Source organism: Dermacentor silvarum, chromosome 5, assembly GCF_013339745.2.
Source record: "Dermacentor silvarum isolate Dsil-2018 chromosome 5, BIME_Dsil_1.4, whole genome shotgun sequence".
In the NCBI taxonomy this organism is placed as follows: domain Eukaryota; kingdom Metazoa; phylum Arthropoda; class Arachnida; order Ixodida; family Ixodidae; genus Dermacentor; species Dermacentor silvarum.
Genome location: NC_051158.1, coordinates 22,433,800 through 22,453,040, shown reverse-complemented (window position 1 = coordinate 22,453,040; position 19,241 = coordinate 22,433,800). Strand labels below are relative to the sequence as shown.

At 46.7% G+C, this 19,241-nt stretch overlaps 1 protein-coding gene across 1 annotated transcript in view; it reads left to right on the top strand.

Moving 5' to 3' along the window:
- Positions 1 to 19,241, top strand: part of LOC119453060 (myosin heavy chain, non-muscle-like) — a 97,923-nt gene that overhangs the window by 28,734 nt on the left and 49,948 nt on the right. Inside the window, 2 exon segments of the mRNA XM_049667495.1 lie at positions 11,045 to 11,201; positions 17,449 to 17,476. Of these exon segments, the coding sequence (XP_049523452.1) occupies positions 11,045 to 11,201; positions 17,449 to 17,476 (185 nt within the window).

Sequence of the window (19,241 nt, the reverse complement as noted above, 5' to 3'; positions counted from 1 at the left end):
CGAGAAACTGTTCTCGTGTTCATTTGCGCGCGACACTTTGTTACCGATCCGTCGGGGGACACGAAACCCGCCGCCTGTGCGGGTTGCACGGGTCGCTGGGCGTTGGCGCTGAACGACGGTGTGAGTTCAAAAAGTTTGGTGCTGGGAATCGTTTGTGGTCGGTGTGTTCTCTCAGAAATGTGGGTAGGACATTGGGCAAAATAATAAGAGCTTGGTGGCGCAACCCACCAACCCGTTTCAAAGGGGAGGCTCGTATAGCATCCGTCCATAAATCCATGTGGTATCCCTCCTGCAAGTTGGGGCGCTCGCCAATCTTTGGTTAGATGCGTCTAGATGTGTCTGGTGTCTAGATAGATAGGCAGATCGATAGATATAGATAGATAGGTGGATGGATTTATATTTTCTTTCACGGTGGGCACAACGGATATTCGAGTTTTCATCCCAGTTTTCCTGCATTTCGGCAGCTATATAGCTCACATACAGAATGAACTTATGTCTCAAACCAAAGGTACAAAATTCGCGGTCCTATAGCATGAAAGTTACTAAACAGCGATTTGGCTTTAATTTGCCGTGCGGGTTGTTGCCAGTCAGTATGTAGGAAATAGGAGGAAAGCGTACGTTCCTTGGTTTCGCAGCGATGTCCGCCCGAAACGAACTATATATGATCACATTAATGTGCGGATCGCGCGGTGGCGAGATTATAGCGGGCGCGCTAAAGCAACGCCATCTGGCTGTAAAGCCCGAACCACGAGGAACACGTGTCCGACGGATTTTCGGCGTCGGTCGTCGAGGACAACGCCGCGCTTGGGTGACACCTCGCTCGACGCCAAGTCTGCCCATGCCAGATCACGGCACTGACTCCCGAAGTGGCAAATAGCGAGGCACGAAAGCCGGCGCCGTAAATCCGTCGGAAACTTGACGGTCGGGCCTTCAAACGTTCCGCAAACCCGCGCGCGGGAGAATGCGCGGATCTAAGGCCCGCGCGAGCCGCTTATCGGAGCCGTGCAGGCGGTCGCGTAATCTTTCGTTGCCACGTCGGCCGGCGTAAATGTCACGGGGTTAACCTGGCTCTGCGCTCGCTTCGCCATGCGGCACCTGCGATTGCGCTTATCGCGGTCTCCTCCGTGTCTGCCACGCAGGTGTTGATTGAGGGCTTTTGTGTTCTTTCATCTGTGTGTTTCTGCGCTTAATTATGCGCTGAAATGGAACCGGCAGTGCCCTACACAAAGGGTTGCTTCCATTTCATTGCGAGCATCAGTACTACGCCTATTCTGTTTGAGATGACAGTGTAAATGCCGTACGCAATGCTTATCGATGGACGCGTGCCTTGGCCACCGCTTAAAAGGGACACTAAATCAGTTTAGACGGATGAAGCGTACTTTGCAAGAACTCTGTTGTCGTTAATTTCGAAATAATAGGCGGATTATTATTAGAAGAGAAAGTGAGGTCAAAGTTAGTTTTTGTTTTAATTTCTCGCGAAATCCCCAACGCCGTTAAGTCACTGTGACGTCACAGATTCAAGTCTTTTTTTTTTTTTCGTATCTAGGCCGCGTTGGCTCAGCAAAAGTTCCCAAAACTCGCCATGTTCAATCATTGGCTCCTTCAGAACACAACGTAGTCTATCTTTAGCACTAAAGAATTAACTAAGGCCTTAGGAGACGCTGTCAAAATCCATGACGTCATAGCGAGCTGGCGCGGGAACTTCGAGGAGGCGTAGCCACCCGTCTATTGTTCTGCGCTTTTTCTGGCTTGTCATGCATCATATTGTGGTAAGAGTGATGTTTATGGTATTGTAGACGGCTAATTTACTTATATACAGAAGAAATTATTTTTCTCTTCAGTGTCCCTTTAATCTACAGTCAAATTGGGATTGCAGTGCCTGTAACTATACGGGAACCGTATAGTGCTGCGTGGCCACATTCGAGCAGTTCGTAAAAACGAGAAATCGTAACATGGAGGAATCGTAACATGAAGGAATCGTAACATCGAGAAATCGTAACAAGGCCGCGTCTGTATTATGTATACATATGCAGCGTAAGAAGTGTGCGCGTGTCGCGAACGATTTGAATGGCGCCCGCGTCGTCACGTAAGCATGTATAGATACTGTCCCGTCGACGTCATACGCGCGGTATGGGCTGGTATAGGCACAGCGGCGGCCCCGCCCTGGTGGTTTCTCCGGTGTTGCCGAACCACGACCTGTGCATTGTTCTCCGCTTCCTTTGTTTTCTCTGTTCTCTCTTCCTTTTGTTTAATGCGTCCACCCTCTCTCTCTCTCTCTTTTCCTTTTCTGTGTGCGGTGCGCGACGTAAGAAGGGTGATGCGAGGGGGAGGGCGTGTGCGAAAGAGACGTTTCGCACAAAAAAAAAAAAAAAAAAAAAGATTGCCGTTATGCCGCCCGCCGGCACAGGCGTGAAGTGACGATGTGTGTGCGAGAGCTAGCGCGCGCCCATAAGTGAATAACTATAATAATAATAAAAAGAGCCTCCCCGAGAGGCGCCTTGCGGGGCGCGCGCGCCCTTTCGACACGCGGTTTCATATCCTTCGCGCGCGCGTACTGCGTGCAGTCACGCGCATTGCATGGCCCGCGTGGCGGACTCCCCCTCCCCTTCCTCTCGGCGGCGACACTGTGGTGTGTACGCGGCGGACGCCGTCGCGGAGCCGGCAATTGAGGCGGATGAAAGCGCGAGCGTTTGAGATCAAGGCTGCGCCTTTCCTCCCTCCCTGTACAACGGTAGCGGATGATGCGGTCTGCAGTGGGGAAAGGAATGTGACGGAGGCTGTTGCAGGTGGTTGCAGGCGCGTTTTGTACCCTCCTCGTCTCTCTCTCTCTCCCCCCGCTCCCCGGCGTAGTGGCAAGGGGCGTGTGTTCTTTTCATTCCCAGTGGCCGCGACCGTTCATTAATTAATAATCATAATGTTCATCGGCCTAGTGCCCGAGTTACACACGACTTGGCATTTTTGATCGCGACCGAAAGTGCCACGTGTAACTGGGGTTTGATCAAGCTGGCGAGTTTTGCAAAACCCTATCTGGTGAAAAAGAAAATAAAGAAAGAAAGAAAAAAGAGAGAGGGGGGGGGGGACACTCCGTAACATGCGAAGAATCTTTGAAGTTCCTGACGTCGGAGTGAAACGTATCCACTGCGAATAGGGTGCGAAAAATTTAAGAAAAACGGGGCAGTATGCTTTGTACCCTTTCTTCGCCAAATAAATGCACGCAAGCCTTCTCTAGCATAGCTTTTACGAGACTATAAGCTTAAGTGTTGCTCTCGGTATTCTTTTGTCCGCAAGCTATTCGCTTTACTTGCCCTTTATGCGTCATCGTGACGGCGAACTGCATTCAATTTTTTTTTACTGCGAAGCTGTTAATGGGAGTTGCGCAACGACTTTGATGTGGCAGCGGCGTAATGTCGTTATCGAAAGGAACAGCCTGCAACACAGCGTGTGTCGGAGTCCCGAAATTACTTTGAAACTATTTAGTTACAGACATTGATAGAACAGACAACTTCTTAGCGCGGTTTATCTTAGCCAGTAATCCTATAGGTTTTTGTTTCGCACGTCGGCGTTCCACCGGCTCCGCGTCGGACCTATAGTTGCGGATATAAGCGGCTCAGGACGACAAACATTTTGTGGGTATCGCGCCTGGCCTTCTGCGCGTTTCGCCGAGATAGACTTGGAAAAAAATGCAGGTTTCTGCGCAAAGCTCGGGTATGGCGAAGGAACCACGCCGTATAAATAGCGAAACCGTTTGCGAAGCCTTCGCGAAGCGTTTGCAAATACCTCTATAGGACTTCAGAAGTGTACGGGAACTCACTTATACAGATTCGATGCCTTTGACGTACTAGTTGCTATGGTTGGCATGCATCTGCGAAGTTTTCTTTTTCTTTTCGAATACCAGTCCTTCTTTGCTGACTTCACACGAGTTTGGCGTATCTGGGATTTGGCTATCTTGTAACCACTTCAGGAAAAAAGGAAGAAAAAAAAAAAAAACAGGTTCGACGAAGTGTCGACGCTAAAGAAGACAAGGTCGACGCAATTGCGCGTGAAATACGATAGGAATAAGATACGAAATAATGAACATGAAAAAAAAAGACAGAATAGAGAGATAAATAGCCAGCATTTAACCATCGAATCATTTGAACTACCGTTGCATGTCGGCCTCGTCTTCTCTATAGCGTCGACACTTGCTTGCGGCTTTCTTTTTTCTTTAAATCTTTTGGCCTCTCCATTCCCCATTTTCAAATTTCGTTTTGTTCTCTCCTCTCTCGTCTTTCTCGATTCCGCGTTTTCTTCTTCTTTAACGCCGGCAAATATACGGCGGGCTGCCTGCGCCGCTTTCTCCCGCCGCTAATGCTCTCGCCTGTGGTCATCATCGTATGCGTGCGCCGGCCGGCCGGGGCGTCCCTTTCTCGAGTCCGTTTCGGCCTCGGCATCGCCGCTGCGTCTTGACCCACTTCGACGATTCGTTCGTTCTTTCTTTGCGCAGCTCCTCTTCGGGGGCTGTGCGCGCGTGCCTCACTCTCGGTCGACTGACTGGCCGGCCTCGGGAAACTTTTTCTGCGATGCCGTTTGGGCCGGCTCTCTCTGCTGGCTGGCGCGGTTTATTATTGTTGCGCTTCCGAGAGGGAGAGAGAAGAGAGAGGGGAGGGGGGGCAAGCTTTGGCTCGGAGCGGGTGTTAACGCCGACTTCCGCTGTGCACGGCCGGAAGTTCCGGAAGTAGCGATGACGCTACCGTCTGCGTTCTCCAGGACCGCCGCTGCGTTATACCGTGTGTCCCACCTAACGTTAGCCAACGTTAGTTCAAGTTAGTTCAGCGAAAAACAACAAAATAATTAAGAAAACAACCGGGTGCAACATTGGATCTTAAGACCTACGGTGTTCGATCGTCATACCTCTGAAGACCAAACACCGTGTAGGTCGATCTTACGATCGTATTTTGCATCATGTTTCTCAAGTATACATATCTTTTCGTTGAACAGTTTGGCTAACGTTAGCAGGGACACCATATATATATATGGGGTAGCGATTTGGGCGAGGTGGTTGAAGTTCTTGACGCGAATGCAACGCGAAGCGCTGAAGTGCGGGAAGATATGTGGGCGGGCCACGTATCTGTCACACACCTGTAACCTAACCTAACACATCTATAGCTTAAGTATAGCTAGCGGGATAATGTACTGTACCTCTTTCCTCTATAACCACAGACCTATCTTTGCACACTTTCGGGCTTCGCGCCGCATTCGATCACGCCATGAACCGTGTTCTTGTTCTGTACGATTAAGCGGAGGAGGCGCTCGTTTGGATTACATATTTGCCAACTTTCACGATTTTATTGTAAAATGCCCGATTTTTTAGAGCTCGTAAATGCGGTTGTAACGACACCAGTACGTTTACGGCATTTAATTCGCATCCAATTTAGGGCAAAAATGATTTCGAAATAGTACAGATGCGGTCGCCACGCAATTTTTTTTTTCGAGCGTGATTTTTACTGCGATAGCATTTAAACGGATACTCAGGCGACCATTTAACGTTTTTGTTCGTTTATTTGCAGGGGTCGAATCAACGGAAACGGCCTGCTTTCGCGTTCCAACTAAACGAGCTTCCATAGCAATGCATGCTCTTTTCTTGCCGGGACTTTCCAGTTCGATCGAATTAAGTAAAAAGTCGGATTAACCGATGTCGAACTAATGAGGCGACTGTAGATCTCAAATACGTTTTTTTTTTCTCTTTAGTGTCCCTTACTTTGGAGAAAAACAAATCGAGCTGTATTGGTAAATTACTTGCCGGGAGAGGAGGTGTGAATGGGCCAGAAAACACGTAACAAACGGGATGGTTGGCGACGACGCCTTCAAGTTCCCGCGCCAACCCGCCGTGACGTCACGGGATTGGACGCCGTCCGCTAAGGCGTAGTGAATTCTTCTTATCGGTAACGATGTACTACACAGTATTCTAAAGGAGGCAGAGGCTGAACTTTCACCGAACCACAACGCGGGCCAAATGCGAAAAATTACTTTGTGATCAGTCACATCACGCAGACGTACCAGTGCCGGCGTTGCGGCGCGCAATTAAATAATAATAATAATAATAATAATAATAATAATAATAATAATAATAATAATAAACACCGCCCAAGCACTCCGTACAGATGGTTAACCAGCGAAGCTGAAACGTGCGGCCCCGGTGTTTAGCGGTGGGTTAATCACGACGCTGTATTGAAGCGTTTCTCAATTATTGGTTACATGTTTGTGTTTCTAGTGGAACGCAAGCGCCAATGGCTGGCGGACGCTGCTAACCACGACGCCGAGCTAACTCGAGATATCGAACAACGTTACTAGATTACTCTAGTAACGCTGATGTCGAACGCATGCGACAACGGCGAGTCGAGGAGGCGGCGTTGCGGGCAGAGCAGCGTCAACGTAGCAATCCGCCTTTTTCACGGCGCTACGGCGCATGCGCCCTGCCCTGGCGGATTAGTCGCGAAACGTTTTGGAAGGGTCGCGCGCGCGGCCGTGCGGCCCCGTCTCGAGGAAACGTCCCCCGAAAAAAAAAAAAAAGAATGCGCTCGCACGCGCGCTACTGCAAGTGCAAACTCGTGCTGTGTACCTCGTTTAAACTTCACTGGCAGCTCGACGTCGCTGCGGTACCGCAAGCGTGCGTAGCGTAAAACTGCAACTCCACATTTAACAGAAAGCGGTGAGGGCTTCGTCCAGACTGCACAGGGAACCACGTAGTTGCCGCCTTGCATTGATGGCTGCAATAGCAAATTTATCGATAAACCCCTGCGTTAGACTTGGACGACACTTAAAAACACGCTGCTGACGAAGACTTCTTGCAGCGTCGGTCCTCGCTTGCTGGTAGTGGCAGCGTGTGCCCGACTTCACGTACTCGTTCAAGGCGCGGTAACACTGGGTCGATACGAGACCGACAAGACGCGCACGCCTACGATTGGCCGACCATTCAGCCCTGTGTCGCTGAGACCATTTTATCATACCAGGCCTACAAGACGTAACCGACGAGCGCGAGTTGTACTGCGACGGGCTTTCTTGTCGACGGCACCGATAAAATCAGCGTGCCGACCATCATTCGACCGAACCCCGCGCGATCGGCCTTCGAACCGATAACACGATAGCCGCAACGGCTTCGTTAGTATATGTAAATAATCGCGCTCAAAGTGAGCTCAAGACATGCCTACGAAGTTGAAATGCACAAGATTCTACCCTCTCAATCCGTGCACATAAGTTTGAGCCAATGTTGATCCTGTTCAGCGAAGGTTAATTAGGCCTGGCGCCGTCGAGTTCGCACACCCGCTACCGGCGAACCGGTACTGAAAAGTAAGCAAGTTATAATGAAGGAAACTGCTTTTATAGTCCAATTCTAGTCTTAGCGATTTGAAATAAACGACTCTTCGCTTCGATCGCCACGTACACAATAAGTTGCAAGCGGGGCACAGCACTGTGCCTAACGCCTGTGCCAACATCTGTACGTCACCGTTCTAGGCTGCCGCTTGTATTCGCAACGTAGATGGGTCGGTTTGTACGTGTTGGCATGCTGACACATTTCTTAATTCCTGAGATGTACTCTTTATCTCTGCGTCAAACGCGAAACAAGAGACGGTACATTCGGTACAGCAGCATAAACAGCCGCTTCGCTCAGTTATATACCAACGGTGTCAGCGATGGCATCCGCGTTTTTGCAGGAGCACAACACGACCTTTAAATGAGCGCTTATGCGAGCACAGTTTGCTCTAATAATGCTTTATGACACGCGCAAACTAACTATCGCGAAGTTAAAGAAAAGCGAGAATCAGTAATAAATTAACAGCCCAATATTTGTAACTGGATCACAGTCGCCGTGGTTAAATGGCTCAGCCGCTCATACTGACTCGTCTCACGATGGAACAACGCGGCTCATATGAGCAGATATGTGTTTTATTCTACGTTTTGACATTCTTTCATATCAGCGCCTTTTCATATATGCACCTTTCCCCCATTTTTTGACGCTAACAACGATCTGTGGCTGTAGATGCCGATGTAAACAAGTGCATCGCTTTGCTAAATCCGACGTGGAAGGCTGCGCACTCGGAAACATCTTATTTATGCGAAATGTCTAAAGAATGTGTAAAAAGAATTACAAAAAAGAAAAGCGAGGTGCAAGTGCAGGAGTTAGCGCCAACAAACTCCAAAGCAGCCGCTACGGCATAAGGAACTCGATCAGCGTGCCTTTATCGGCCGCACTGTAAACAAAACAGCACACTCAGGCCTGCTCACCCTACATGTATATAGTTGGTGAGTGCTACATGGCTTCCAGGAACGACATGCTGCCCCCCAGAAGCCATTAATAATTATTCGCGATCCACGAAACGCACAACCGATGCGCACTTAACACGGGCGCAGGTTCACAAATCAACCGACGAAAGCCCCAGCACCCTACCAAAACGTTTCCAGCGGCGCGCGGCAGAGGGCAGCACAGGAGCATGAAAAAGGCGGATTGCGGGAACGCGTTCGCTAACGACGTCATGAACGGCGCTGCCAATGGCGCGCGCCCGCTTGGGTGCGACGTGGAGAACGACCACGGAGTAAGATACGACGCAACTGACGGCGCAGCCACTGGAGACGTTTAGCGAAACATAGGACAAACGGTTTTTCGTTTCGCCTAGCCATGTACAGCTTTCGCTGTTAAAAATGACCTTCATTTTCTCTTCGGGTCAATCAGCATCTTGCCGCGAAATTGGCGAAAATAGACTGCACCCATCTTTAAGCGGAATCGCGAATGTAGGAACTTCTCCTGACAGGTCTGAAGGTACCGCCGCCTAGTGGAATGATCCCCCCTCTTCCAGTGGCAGCCGTATTTATATGCGCGGCCTTCGGCAATGAGCAGCCAGCAGTAATTCTCCGACTGCTTACCTACCCGGCGCTGTTTCTGCGCGTCTTTGACCACGCGCGTCTTTATCGTGGGCGTTCACCGCTCCTTGGACCTTCGCCACCCGCGTCGCTTGAGGGCCGGAGAAGAGCCGAAAAGCGGTGCTCCAGGGGAGAGGAGGAGTTTGGAGGAAAGGGAAACGCGAGCGAAGGGAGGGTGAGACTGACTGTCGGTGCGTTGACGCGACTTGCAAGGTAGAAAGGGCTCCCCCCCCTCCCCCCCCCCATCAACGCTACCGTCAAAAAAAAAAAAAAAGAGCAACAGTACGATTGGGGGTTTTGAGCGATGCGTTTTGCTTTCTCTTTCTCTCTCTCTCTCCCTCTTCATCGCCTGTTCGTACATTGCGTCGTCGTGCCTTTGCACCTCTTAGCTCGGGGAGAAATAACGCTCCGCTTTGTGACGTCATTGGTGTCGTACATTAAAGGGGGGGGGGGGAAGAGAGAGGGTGGACACGTGCGTAGAGGAGGAAGAAGAAAAAACGGTTCGTGGCACGCGCTGTCTAACCTGCCAATGCCTTTGACTGACTGAGAGGGGGGGAGACCCCCTCCTTTCCAGAGGCCTATGTGGCCTGTTTTTATTGCCTCCCGTGTGTGACCCCTTTGTTGTGTTCGCTGGCTCGGGCCGCGCGCGCGCGCGTTGGGAGGTTCGCGTCGGGGACCCTTTCTTCTTCTTTGCGACGGCTCGGCTGTCTTTATTGCCATGGGGGTGAAGAATGAAGGGCGGCCGGCCAACGACGTGTTTGTTTGTAGTGCATAAATTGACCCGTACATGCATCCCGCGGTTTTCCTAACCTGTACCTGCACGGGCTGCCTGTAGGCACTGAACGCTCGAGCTTTCCACACTGATAGCGCATGGCCTTGCGAGTGGAGGGATATCTGGTGGTGGGAAACGTTCCCTGTTCGCGGTGCCCTCTAGCTAGGGTTCATCTCGAGGCAAGCATTTCCATGTTTTGCATACACATAGCGCAACCAAAACATTAAAAGAATACTGGTAGAACTGTGCAAGCCATATGCGTTCGAAAGCTGCCATGGATCGGGCAGTGCTTCACTTATCAGGTGCACGAGAGAGCCGTGAGACAGGCTTGCGTCTTTTGCTGTTGAGAATAGCGTGTCGTTTCTGTCTTAGCCCGAGTGGCTGGCGTCAGCAGGTCTTGTAGGAAGCTGAAATAGCCGCAGCGCCATCGCCATCTGGGCAACAGTAGACCACCACAGGCAATGCTAAATCTCATCAGGACGAACGTGTCCTCAGAAAGATCGTACCCACAATAACATCTCAAAGTATCTCAATGCTCAAACGCCTCTGTGGTGCATTAATGGCGAGATTATTTTAGCAGAGTGGATCCGCACTGAGGCGTATGTATGTCAATATTGGGAGATTTATCCAAGAGCGCTGGTGGTGAAATCTTCTGCTACTCTGGTTGACCAAGACATTCTGTATACATATTTCTGCTTTGCGCAACTCTCCTTGAACGACCTTTGATGACCACTGGAGCACTCTAAACTGACCAGTAAAATATTTCGTACGGCATCATTTGGCATATTGTATCAGTTAAAGGAGCACTAACAAGGCACTTTAATTGCATTAGTAGATTGCGCTTCTGCTTTGGCAAAACCCTCTCTCACCACGACAGGAGACAGGTAGCAATGCCACTGTCAAGTGCTCACACCAACTCACCATTGCATGGGTTTTGACAGCGCCTGCTTCAGTCCAGTAAGTTGTTTATGATCTGTGAAGTAGGGGCTACATTGCACCATAAGAAACCAGACTCAAACGAGCAAGTTTCGACAACCTTCCTTGTGCCAAAGCGACCTGCATTCGAGCAGATACTTTGAAGCTTGCAACGTCACACTGATCTACTAGCGCTTACGCTTCGCCATGAAAGTCGAAAATGAGAAGCTTGTGTGTTTGTTAAATAAGAATCAACCTGTCTCTGGCCATGTAATGAAGTTTTTTTTTTAAGAACACCAGCTCTTTACTGCCCCTTTAATCATTCAGCAAAGTGAGTTGCACTTGCTGGGGACGCCTGGTCCTACAAGCATCATACACACCCTGTTTTAAATTTTTATTCTGTTGTTTAAGTTGGCTAGCTATTTTTAAACCTAACATAATTACCTTTTTTTTTTATTTCAGACGTACTCTGGCCTGTTCTGCGTGGTCGTCAACCCATACAAGAAGCTGCCTATCTACACCGACAAAGTAATAGAGTTATTTAAGGGCAAGAAACGCCATGAAGTGCCTCCCCACATTTTCGCCGTTACCGATGGTTCCTACCGTAGCATGTTGCAAGGTGAGTGTAACATCTCTCCATAGAACGTCTTGCGTTAGTTGGTATTTAGATGTTCAAACCTTGTTGACCACGCACAGTTTCATGTTATTGTTGCAGGGGCATCTGCTTCTAGCAGTTGTTCAGAGGTACGGTAGTTAGCTGGGCGAGTTGATACAACTGCCTCTTCACTTACAGTGCGAACGAACCAACAGGGACAAAGAAGAAAGACGTAACACGAGCGCTGTTACCTCTTTCTTGTTTGTCCGTGTTGGTTCGTTCGCGCTGTAAGTAAAGAGGCAGTTGTTGAGCCACCTTGAAAGTCATAGTAGTCAGGCGTCGATATAACAATCGCGGATATAGCGAATTATCGGATATAAAGAAGCAAGTACAAAATGCTTATTGCCGAAAGCATCATGTGATGAATATGCTCTTATACCAAACACTGGATGTAACGAAGGTACTTTTTGTGTTGGATGAGACTGTCATAGGGAGGTTCAACTGCTCATGTATCTTTTTTACGATTTGGCATGGATTTGTTTTCTTCATGAATTACATTCTTGTGTAGTGCTTTGCAATTTGGCTTTATTGTCTCGAACAATATATATATATTTTAGTGTAGTGGACTGTTTTATGCTTACAACAACTTGATTCTGTTACGTACTTTCGACTGCATTAATAAGTTTCGACTTTTATGAGTATGCATCTCACCACTTATGGATGTGTTTTGTACACTGACACAAGCAATGGATGAGTTACTTTAGATATCTTTATTTGTAATGTTCGAAAAACAATACCTAACAGTACAGTGGTAATAATTAGAGGGTAAAAGAGGCCAGTCACTGCCACAACGAAAATAGATGGTGTTCCAAATCCACTGCCAAGGGACCGCTTCCTAAGAGTAACGAATGCAGATCTCCAAGGCTGCGCTTTTGAGGGCTGTATGTGCCAGAAGATTTAGAGCCAGAGACAAGTCACAGCCATCATGTTTTAGGCATCACCCATTTGAGGTGACAGTATTTAAAATAAGTAACCATAGCGTTGTTTGAAGCCGAAAGGGGTGAAATCTAGACAAATCCATATGGGTTACCTGTCACCCCCATGTTGTCTGAAAGTGTGTGAAAGGGCTGTGCCAGCAATGGCGGCAATGGCTATAGATACTGGTGCCAGATTTTTGTCTAATAATTGAGTATGGAATGCTGGGGAGTGCGGCTCCTGCTTAAGCCTTCTCCGAAGCACGTCACTGGTGAAGTTATGGCAAGTTGTGATTGCATTGAAGTAACCTGCTGTGCTTTAAGGGGGCACATGCATCTGCGAGGAATCACAGCCTATACATTTTAATCTTCATGCACTTTATTAAAACTGCTGCCATTGAAATATAGCGATGTGGGAAAATTTTGACTCTTAGTAGGGCAACCTGTATAGGTAAGTCCTATTGATTTGGACTTGGTGACATTTTTTTTTTTCGAGAGTTGCATCACAATGCAGCCTGACCTACAACTCCTAAGCTGTACAAAATTCGAGTATTCATCTGACTAGGATGCGTTTATGTACCCGCGGAAGGCGGCAAAAACGAAGCATGGTTTCCCGTGTAGCATTCTTACTAGTATAGTGAACGCCAACGTGCGCAGTTGCAGGGGCTAATTAACAGAGGTAATTGGAGCAGCATCAAGACCAACCTCCGTCAGTTGGCATATAAGGAGCTGAGGCTTGTTGGCAATGATGGGGTGTGCCTACAGCAGGAGGCCCGCAGGAAAGCCTTCCTTATACGACCTTCCGTTCAGGAGGTCTGTGTGAACTGCAGGAAGGAAGTCGACTTCCCGGATGTGCTTTTTTTTCTTTTTGTTGTTCCTGCTGGGGAGGCATCTTGATTAACGTTCTGTTGCAGCCACATGTAATCGGCAAACCGGGCTTGCGTTGAGGTGCGAGCAGCGGTGGAAGGAAGTTAGAAAGGGCGCAGTCCTCTTGTCGCTCACCGGGGGAGGATGTGACTGTGATCGCGTAGTAAGGCAAGGAGCAAGTGGGGTGGACACGTTGTGCCCAGTGTGTGCGGAGCAGATACATTTTCCTGCAAGTACAGCAAATACAAAATAGAAAAAAAAAATGCTGTCATTGGGTGCATATGAAGTGTGTACGAAGTTCATACGGAAAAAGCAGGTGTTTGTCATTGCATGTCTGCCAGCTCTTCTGAATTTTTAGTGAAGTTTCTTAATTTTACCTCATTCTACGATACTGTGAATGTTGAGTGAAGTTTTACGTAAAACGAATGCTGTTCGCAAGGAAGTTGTAAGGGGATTGAAAGGAAAGACGAGGCCGTGCAAGATGGCAAAAAAATGCACTCAAGAAAGAAATTGGGATGGCACCTGTGCCGCCCTCTTGCGGCAGCGTGAGGTACAGCGGGTTACTTGTTTTTGGGCAAGTGTATTGTTGCAAGTTTCTGAAACAGGCAGATTGGCAGATTGACTACAGTGCAGTCCTTGAATAAGTCGCTGTGATCTAAAGACATTGTGTTGCTTGCGAGTCTAACCTGTTCCAGAGTTGACTACTGCTTGTGTCCTCAGTCAAGAGGTAAATAATCGTTAGTAAAGTGCGCATATATCCCACAAACAGTGTGCAATCAGGGCAAAAAAACATGGCTAGTATTTTCCTCCCTTCCCCCCTCTTTACCATGTTTTTTGTGTCTGCGTGATATTTACGAATATTAATGTTGATAGGTTTGCAGGTATGTCATTGTACCTTATGAGTGTGTCTTGCAGACGTCCTGCTTTTGCAAACATTCAGCACACCTCATGAGAGGAAATTTTTTTGCTCGCATCTTTAAATGTGCTCAGCTTTAGTTGTCTTGTATGGTATATGTTTTAGCCACTGTCATACTGTCACGCTCACTTAAAAAGTGCCACAAGTGTAAGCCTGTCTTCCTTTTTCTCTTTTTATGCAAACTTCCGATGTGTAATTTTGGAAGTACTCAGCAGACAATTATCATAGCTATTAAGTTACGCCTACTAAAAACTGCTATGGTTCATTCATGGACTGTCCTTAGCGGTGTGAAAGGTCTGAGAGGCAGAAACATCTTTCCTTGAGATTTAAGCTTTGGCTTCTTTCATGTACAGGGACCCAAAGAGGCCATTGCCTACTTACTGCATTCGTGTGGAGCTATGCACTGAGCAAATGACCAAATCCTGACCAATGGAATCGTGGCTTATTGTAGCCACATCGCAGTTCCAGATCTATAAATAAGACTGCTTCACACCTACACTTCAGCACGTCATTTGTCACACAGTCCACTGCCCAAGACCACACTCGTTTCATTGAGGGAAGGCTCTGGCAATGTTGCGCGTCCACCTTGTCGTTCTTTTTTGTAAGGTGTGTTAGCAATGTTCTATTGCACGTCGTTTGTGCCCGTGCTAGCTTTGTGCACTCGTTTGGAGGATTTGCCGCTTTGCTTGAGCAGTCATGCCAATAGGCCATGCGCAGTGCACGCTTCGGTGGTTTGTGGAATGTGTACCATCGGAGCAACCTCGCTATTGTGTGTCAAGCATTCATTGTCTTCACCACTGTTTCTCTTGCTTCAGCGCCCCTTTACGTGTGCACTGCTGCAGTTAACTGTAAAACAGCATTACGATGTTCTTCTGGCTCTAATTAGCTTTCGCGTTTGTGTGCAAGCTTCCCCAAGTGGCACTAAACAAACTGCAACAAGCGATGGCATGAAGTATCACAGGTCTAACATTAAAAGACAGGAAGATGGTGGCATGGATTAGAGAACAAACAAGTGTGTCCGATATTCTAGTTTAGTTTAAGACGACGGAATGGATCCTGCCAGGTTGTGTAATGTTACAGAGCAGCTAAACCAGTGGCTTATCAGACAGGGTGACAAGGGAAGGCAAATTCAGTCGAAGATTGCAGAGGATTGGAAGATGTGATGAGATTGGGAAACTTGCAGGTGTACACTCCAAGAAAAGTCCACACCCTATGCGGCTTATCTTGTTCCCAAACAGTAATTGTCATCTATCTTGTTTGCCTTTCTTTTCTTGAATGCAGTGCACCTAGTACTTCCAGGTCACAAACAGTATGCGAGTTATCAGCCTGACATGGCATTTGTGACAGTGAATTGGCAAGCGCAGTATTTTTTTTTTTTTTTTTTTTTTCAGGAAATGAAATGCAAGCTAGACAGATGACAATTATTATTTGGGGACAAGGTACACCTCAAAGGGCGTAAACGTTTTTTGAGTGTCAGATGAGGTCAGTTGAGGCTAGTGGGGTAATTGGAGATCACTGAGTCCTCAGTCCTGCAGTGAATATAAAATAGGCTGATGATGATGATGATGATGATGATGATAAAATAGAGATGTTAATCTGGATTTTTTTTCTTCTTCTTCCTCGGGGTTTACGTGCCAAAACCAGTTATGATTTGAACGAGGGTGGTTGCTTGGGTTAGTTGGTAATTCATGGTTTAAAAAAACAAACAAAAAAGAACAGCGCGGTGTTTGTTGTCTCTGTCAGTCCTTGTCCTCTCGCGCTGTACGTCGTTTTTTTACCAGTTATGATTATGAAGCACGCCGTAGTGGGAGGGCTTTGGAATAATTTTGACCACCTGGGGTTCTTTAATATGCACTACAACGCAAGTACACGGGCGTTTTTGCATTTCGCCTCCATCGAAATGCGGCCGCCGCGGCCATTGTTGAACCGTCACTTTTTGAGAACCGAAAGTACCAGGCCTAGCATGAGTGGAGTCCGGGTAAGTCATAAAAAAAAAAGCAAGAACAAAAGATGGGTTTGAAGTTTCCACACTAGCACCCCGTGACATCATGAGAAATCGACAGTGTCTGCTTAGTAAGAAGTCTATAGTTTATCGATAAATAAGAATTCCATTGCTATCTACAGCAAAAAAAAAGTACTTGAACTAATGAGTTTTGAGCACTTTTTCTAAACGAACATGACAAAAATGTGCAGAAATGCTTCGAAATCTGTGAAGCCAGGCTAAAATATTGTTGCTTCCATTTGAACGTAAAGCTCAAAAAGGGAAACATTGTCCCTAATTTTGTCCAACTCTTTTCCACTAAATATGGGTAATTTGTCTCAAAATCAATACATCACCCCACTAAACTAGCTTGATGTTGCTCACTGTCGTCTAGTTAAAATTTTGAGCAGTAGGTGCACTGAAATTCTCATTGCTTTTCCCGCCCATTAATACACTGGTTTGCATTCACCCTCCCATCGTACATTACAGTGAAGAATCTGCATTCTTAAAATTACAAACTTTACCTGCAACGGAGTGTGAGTTTCTTTTAGCTGTTGAACCTAACTGCATTCAACTATGTGACACGCATTTCATACGAATGAGGTTGTGCAGCTTTAAAAGTGTTAGTTTTTTTTAGTTCTGATTTCTTTATGCAGAGTGAAGCCTTTGTCGAAAAAGCATGGCCCCTAAGTGTAGAATTCCGTGTGTTGTTTAAGATAGGCATACATTATTCTGCAAGAACACCCGTGTACTTAGATTCAAGTGCACGTTAAAGAATCCCAGGTGGTAAAAATTAATGTGGAGTCTGCCACTGCGGCGTGCCTCATAAGCAGATCGTGATTTTGGCACGTAAAGCCCTAGAATTTAAGTTCAACTTATCTGCTGATACTACCTAGATGCTTTATTCATGATACCTCATAAATAGAATGTTGCCGTTATGATTGCGAAACTGCCTTAACAATCTCTTACAATACACGTGTCGTTTAGGGCTGGGAAGAATAATAATGCACAATTCATTTTTACGAAACGCAGTAGGTAGACTCAAATAAGATTAACTTTCTCAAGCAGAACTTATGAGTAAGTTGCAACAACTGCAGTGAGCAGAACTTCTAATTAATGGGATTCAGTAATCCGAATTGCACAAGGGCTGTTGTGGACGTCGTAGTGGAGGGGCTGTGGGAGAATTTTGACCACATACTGTTCTTTAATGTGCACCCGAAGCTTGATAGACGAGCATTTTTGCATTCTGCCTTCACTGGAATGCAGCCATCAAGGATAGCTGTGACCGTGTCCTCAACTGCAGGATGCCATGGGCGGTGAGCCAATGCATTGGGCAAAAGAACTTCTGTTTAAAATCCATGAATTGCCATGGTTGATTGATTGCCATTGGATTTCATTGTATGTTTGCTCCACATAGATTATTAAAAAAACGAAACATGGAAGATGATTTAATTGTTCTGGTCATAATTGGAAATGTGTTGTGATGTGTCAGCAAAGCTCCAATAATGACAATTTACATTTCTTTCTGTGCAGATCGAGAGGACCAGTCAATTCTATGCACGTGAGTCTGAATGCATTTTTCTTAACACTGCTGTGCGTGGGTGTTTGTGTGGGCAAGGTGCGTGCACGTGTGTGTGCACGTGTGCGTGTGTGCACGTGTGTTTCATAGGTTGGCAAACTCACTCATGAGTCAACTCGCTCAGACTGACCCGTGAGTCATGAGTGAGTCCGGCTTAGACTTTTGATGAGTGTGAATCCGAGTAGGTACTGCTAAGTAGAATTTTGGTGAGTCTGAATTTAAGTGAGTACACCTAAGTAGAATTTTAGCGAGTCTGAATCCGAGTGAGTACAGCTAAGTGGAATTTTGGCTCGTCTGAATCCGAGTAAGACTAAAGTAAAAAATAAATTTTGTGCGCGAGTCTGAATGAGTTCTTATTAAATTGCCCGATCTATGGTGTGTGCGCATGTTTGTTTTCTTTTTTTTTGACATAACTTACGGCTTGTTTATAAGATTAGCTTGTGATGACCTTTTGTAAAAGGTCTTGTATGTTTAAGGCTCCACTCTTGTCGTACATGGAAGGTGTGAAAGTTATACTCATCATTGACAGCAAGACAGCTTTTTTAAAGATATTTTTTTATACGTTGATTACGTGAACCTTGCAAAATTTTAAAGCAAGCTGTTCAAAAAAAGATGAGGGGGTGTGCAAATATTTGAAGCATTCGAATTATGAATTGAATATTGTGCTATTCGATTTGGTCCTCGAATCGAATAGCCACCATTCGTACTTTCTAATAGTTTTCGAATATTTCATGTCATCTACTGTGCATGATAAAAAGTGAAATTGAAGCAGGAACGTGATAACTTTCATACCATACACAGGGACCATAATGAACTAGAGCATGTTGAGCTTTCTGAGCATCGCTCATAAAGTCATACTTTTCTTGCTAAACACAATCACTCGCAATAAAGTGTTGTTTAGACATGCCATTTGGTAGTGGGTATTGTTTGGTACTATACTTAGGTGCAATACCTGTGTCCTCTCATTGAATCCAATATGAATAGAATTCTCGGCAGCATACTTGGTACAAGCGTGGAAACTTGGACGAGTTGGCAATAGTTCACGGTGGTGTTTTGCACAGCGCATGAATGGCTTTAGGAAAAAGTACAGAGGAGAAAGTGCACTGACTTCCAACTGATTTTTAATTTTTGAGAAGAGCAGGATATATACACAAGTGTCTAATAAAACGAACTCAGTTATAACGGAGAAGAGTGAAACTGCTTATAGCACGTGCCCACAATGGCCTCGCAATCTGAGCAGGTAATCGCGCTCAAGCCATGATAGTGCGATAAAAGGGGTGTTTACCCAACAGTCACCGAGCTTACATATTGCTTCTAATATTTCACGTGTTAACTGGGACCTGTGCCTTGCCAGTACAACGCACTCATCAAGAAAGGCACAATCGCGGCTGCCGAGACGGCCCTGCACAGGATTATGCACATTATTTCAGTGCTCTTGCAGCCTATCATTGAGACGTCTGCTGGTCTGCCCAACAAATCTTTTCTCACATGTCAGTGGGGTCAAGTTGACTCCCACTGCACAGTGGACGAAACATGACCTGTGCTGGATGGAGCAAGATGAAATATTAGTGCAAGGTGCGTTAACTTGCTTGCACAGTTCTTGCAGCTCCTCAGGTGCCTAAAAAAAACTCGCACAGTGGCGGCACTGACTAGTATTGTTGAGCGTGTGCGAAATGTTATGTACGTAGGGTAGAATGACTACCCGGCTCTTTACAGAGCTATCAAGCTTTTCAGGCTTGTCCCCTCA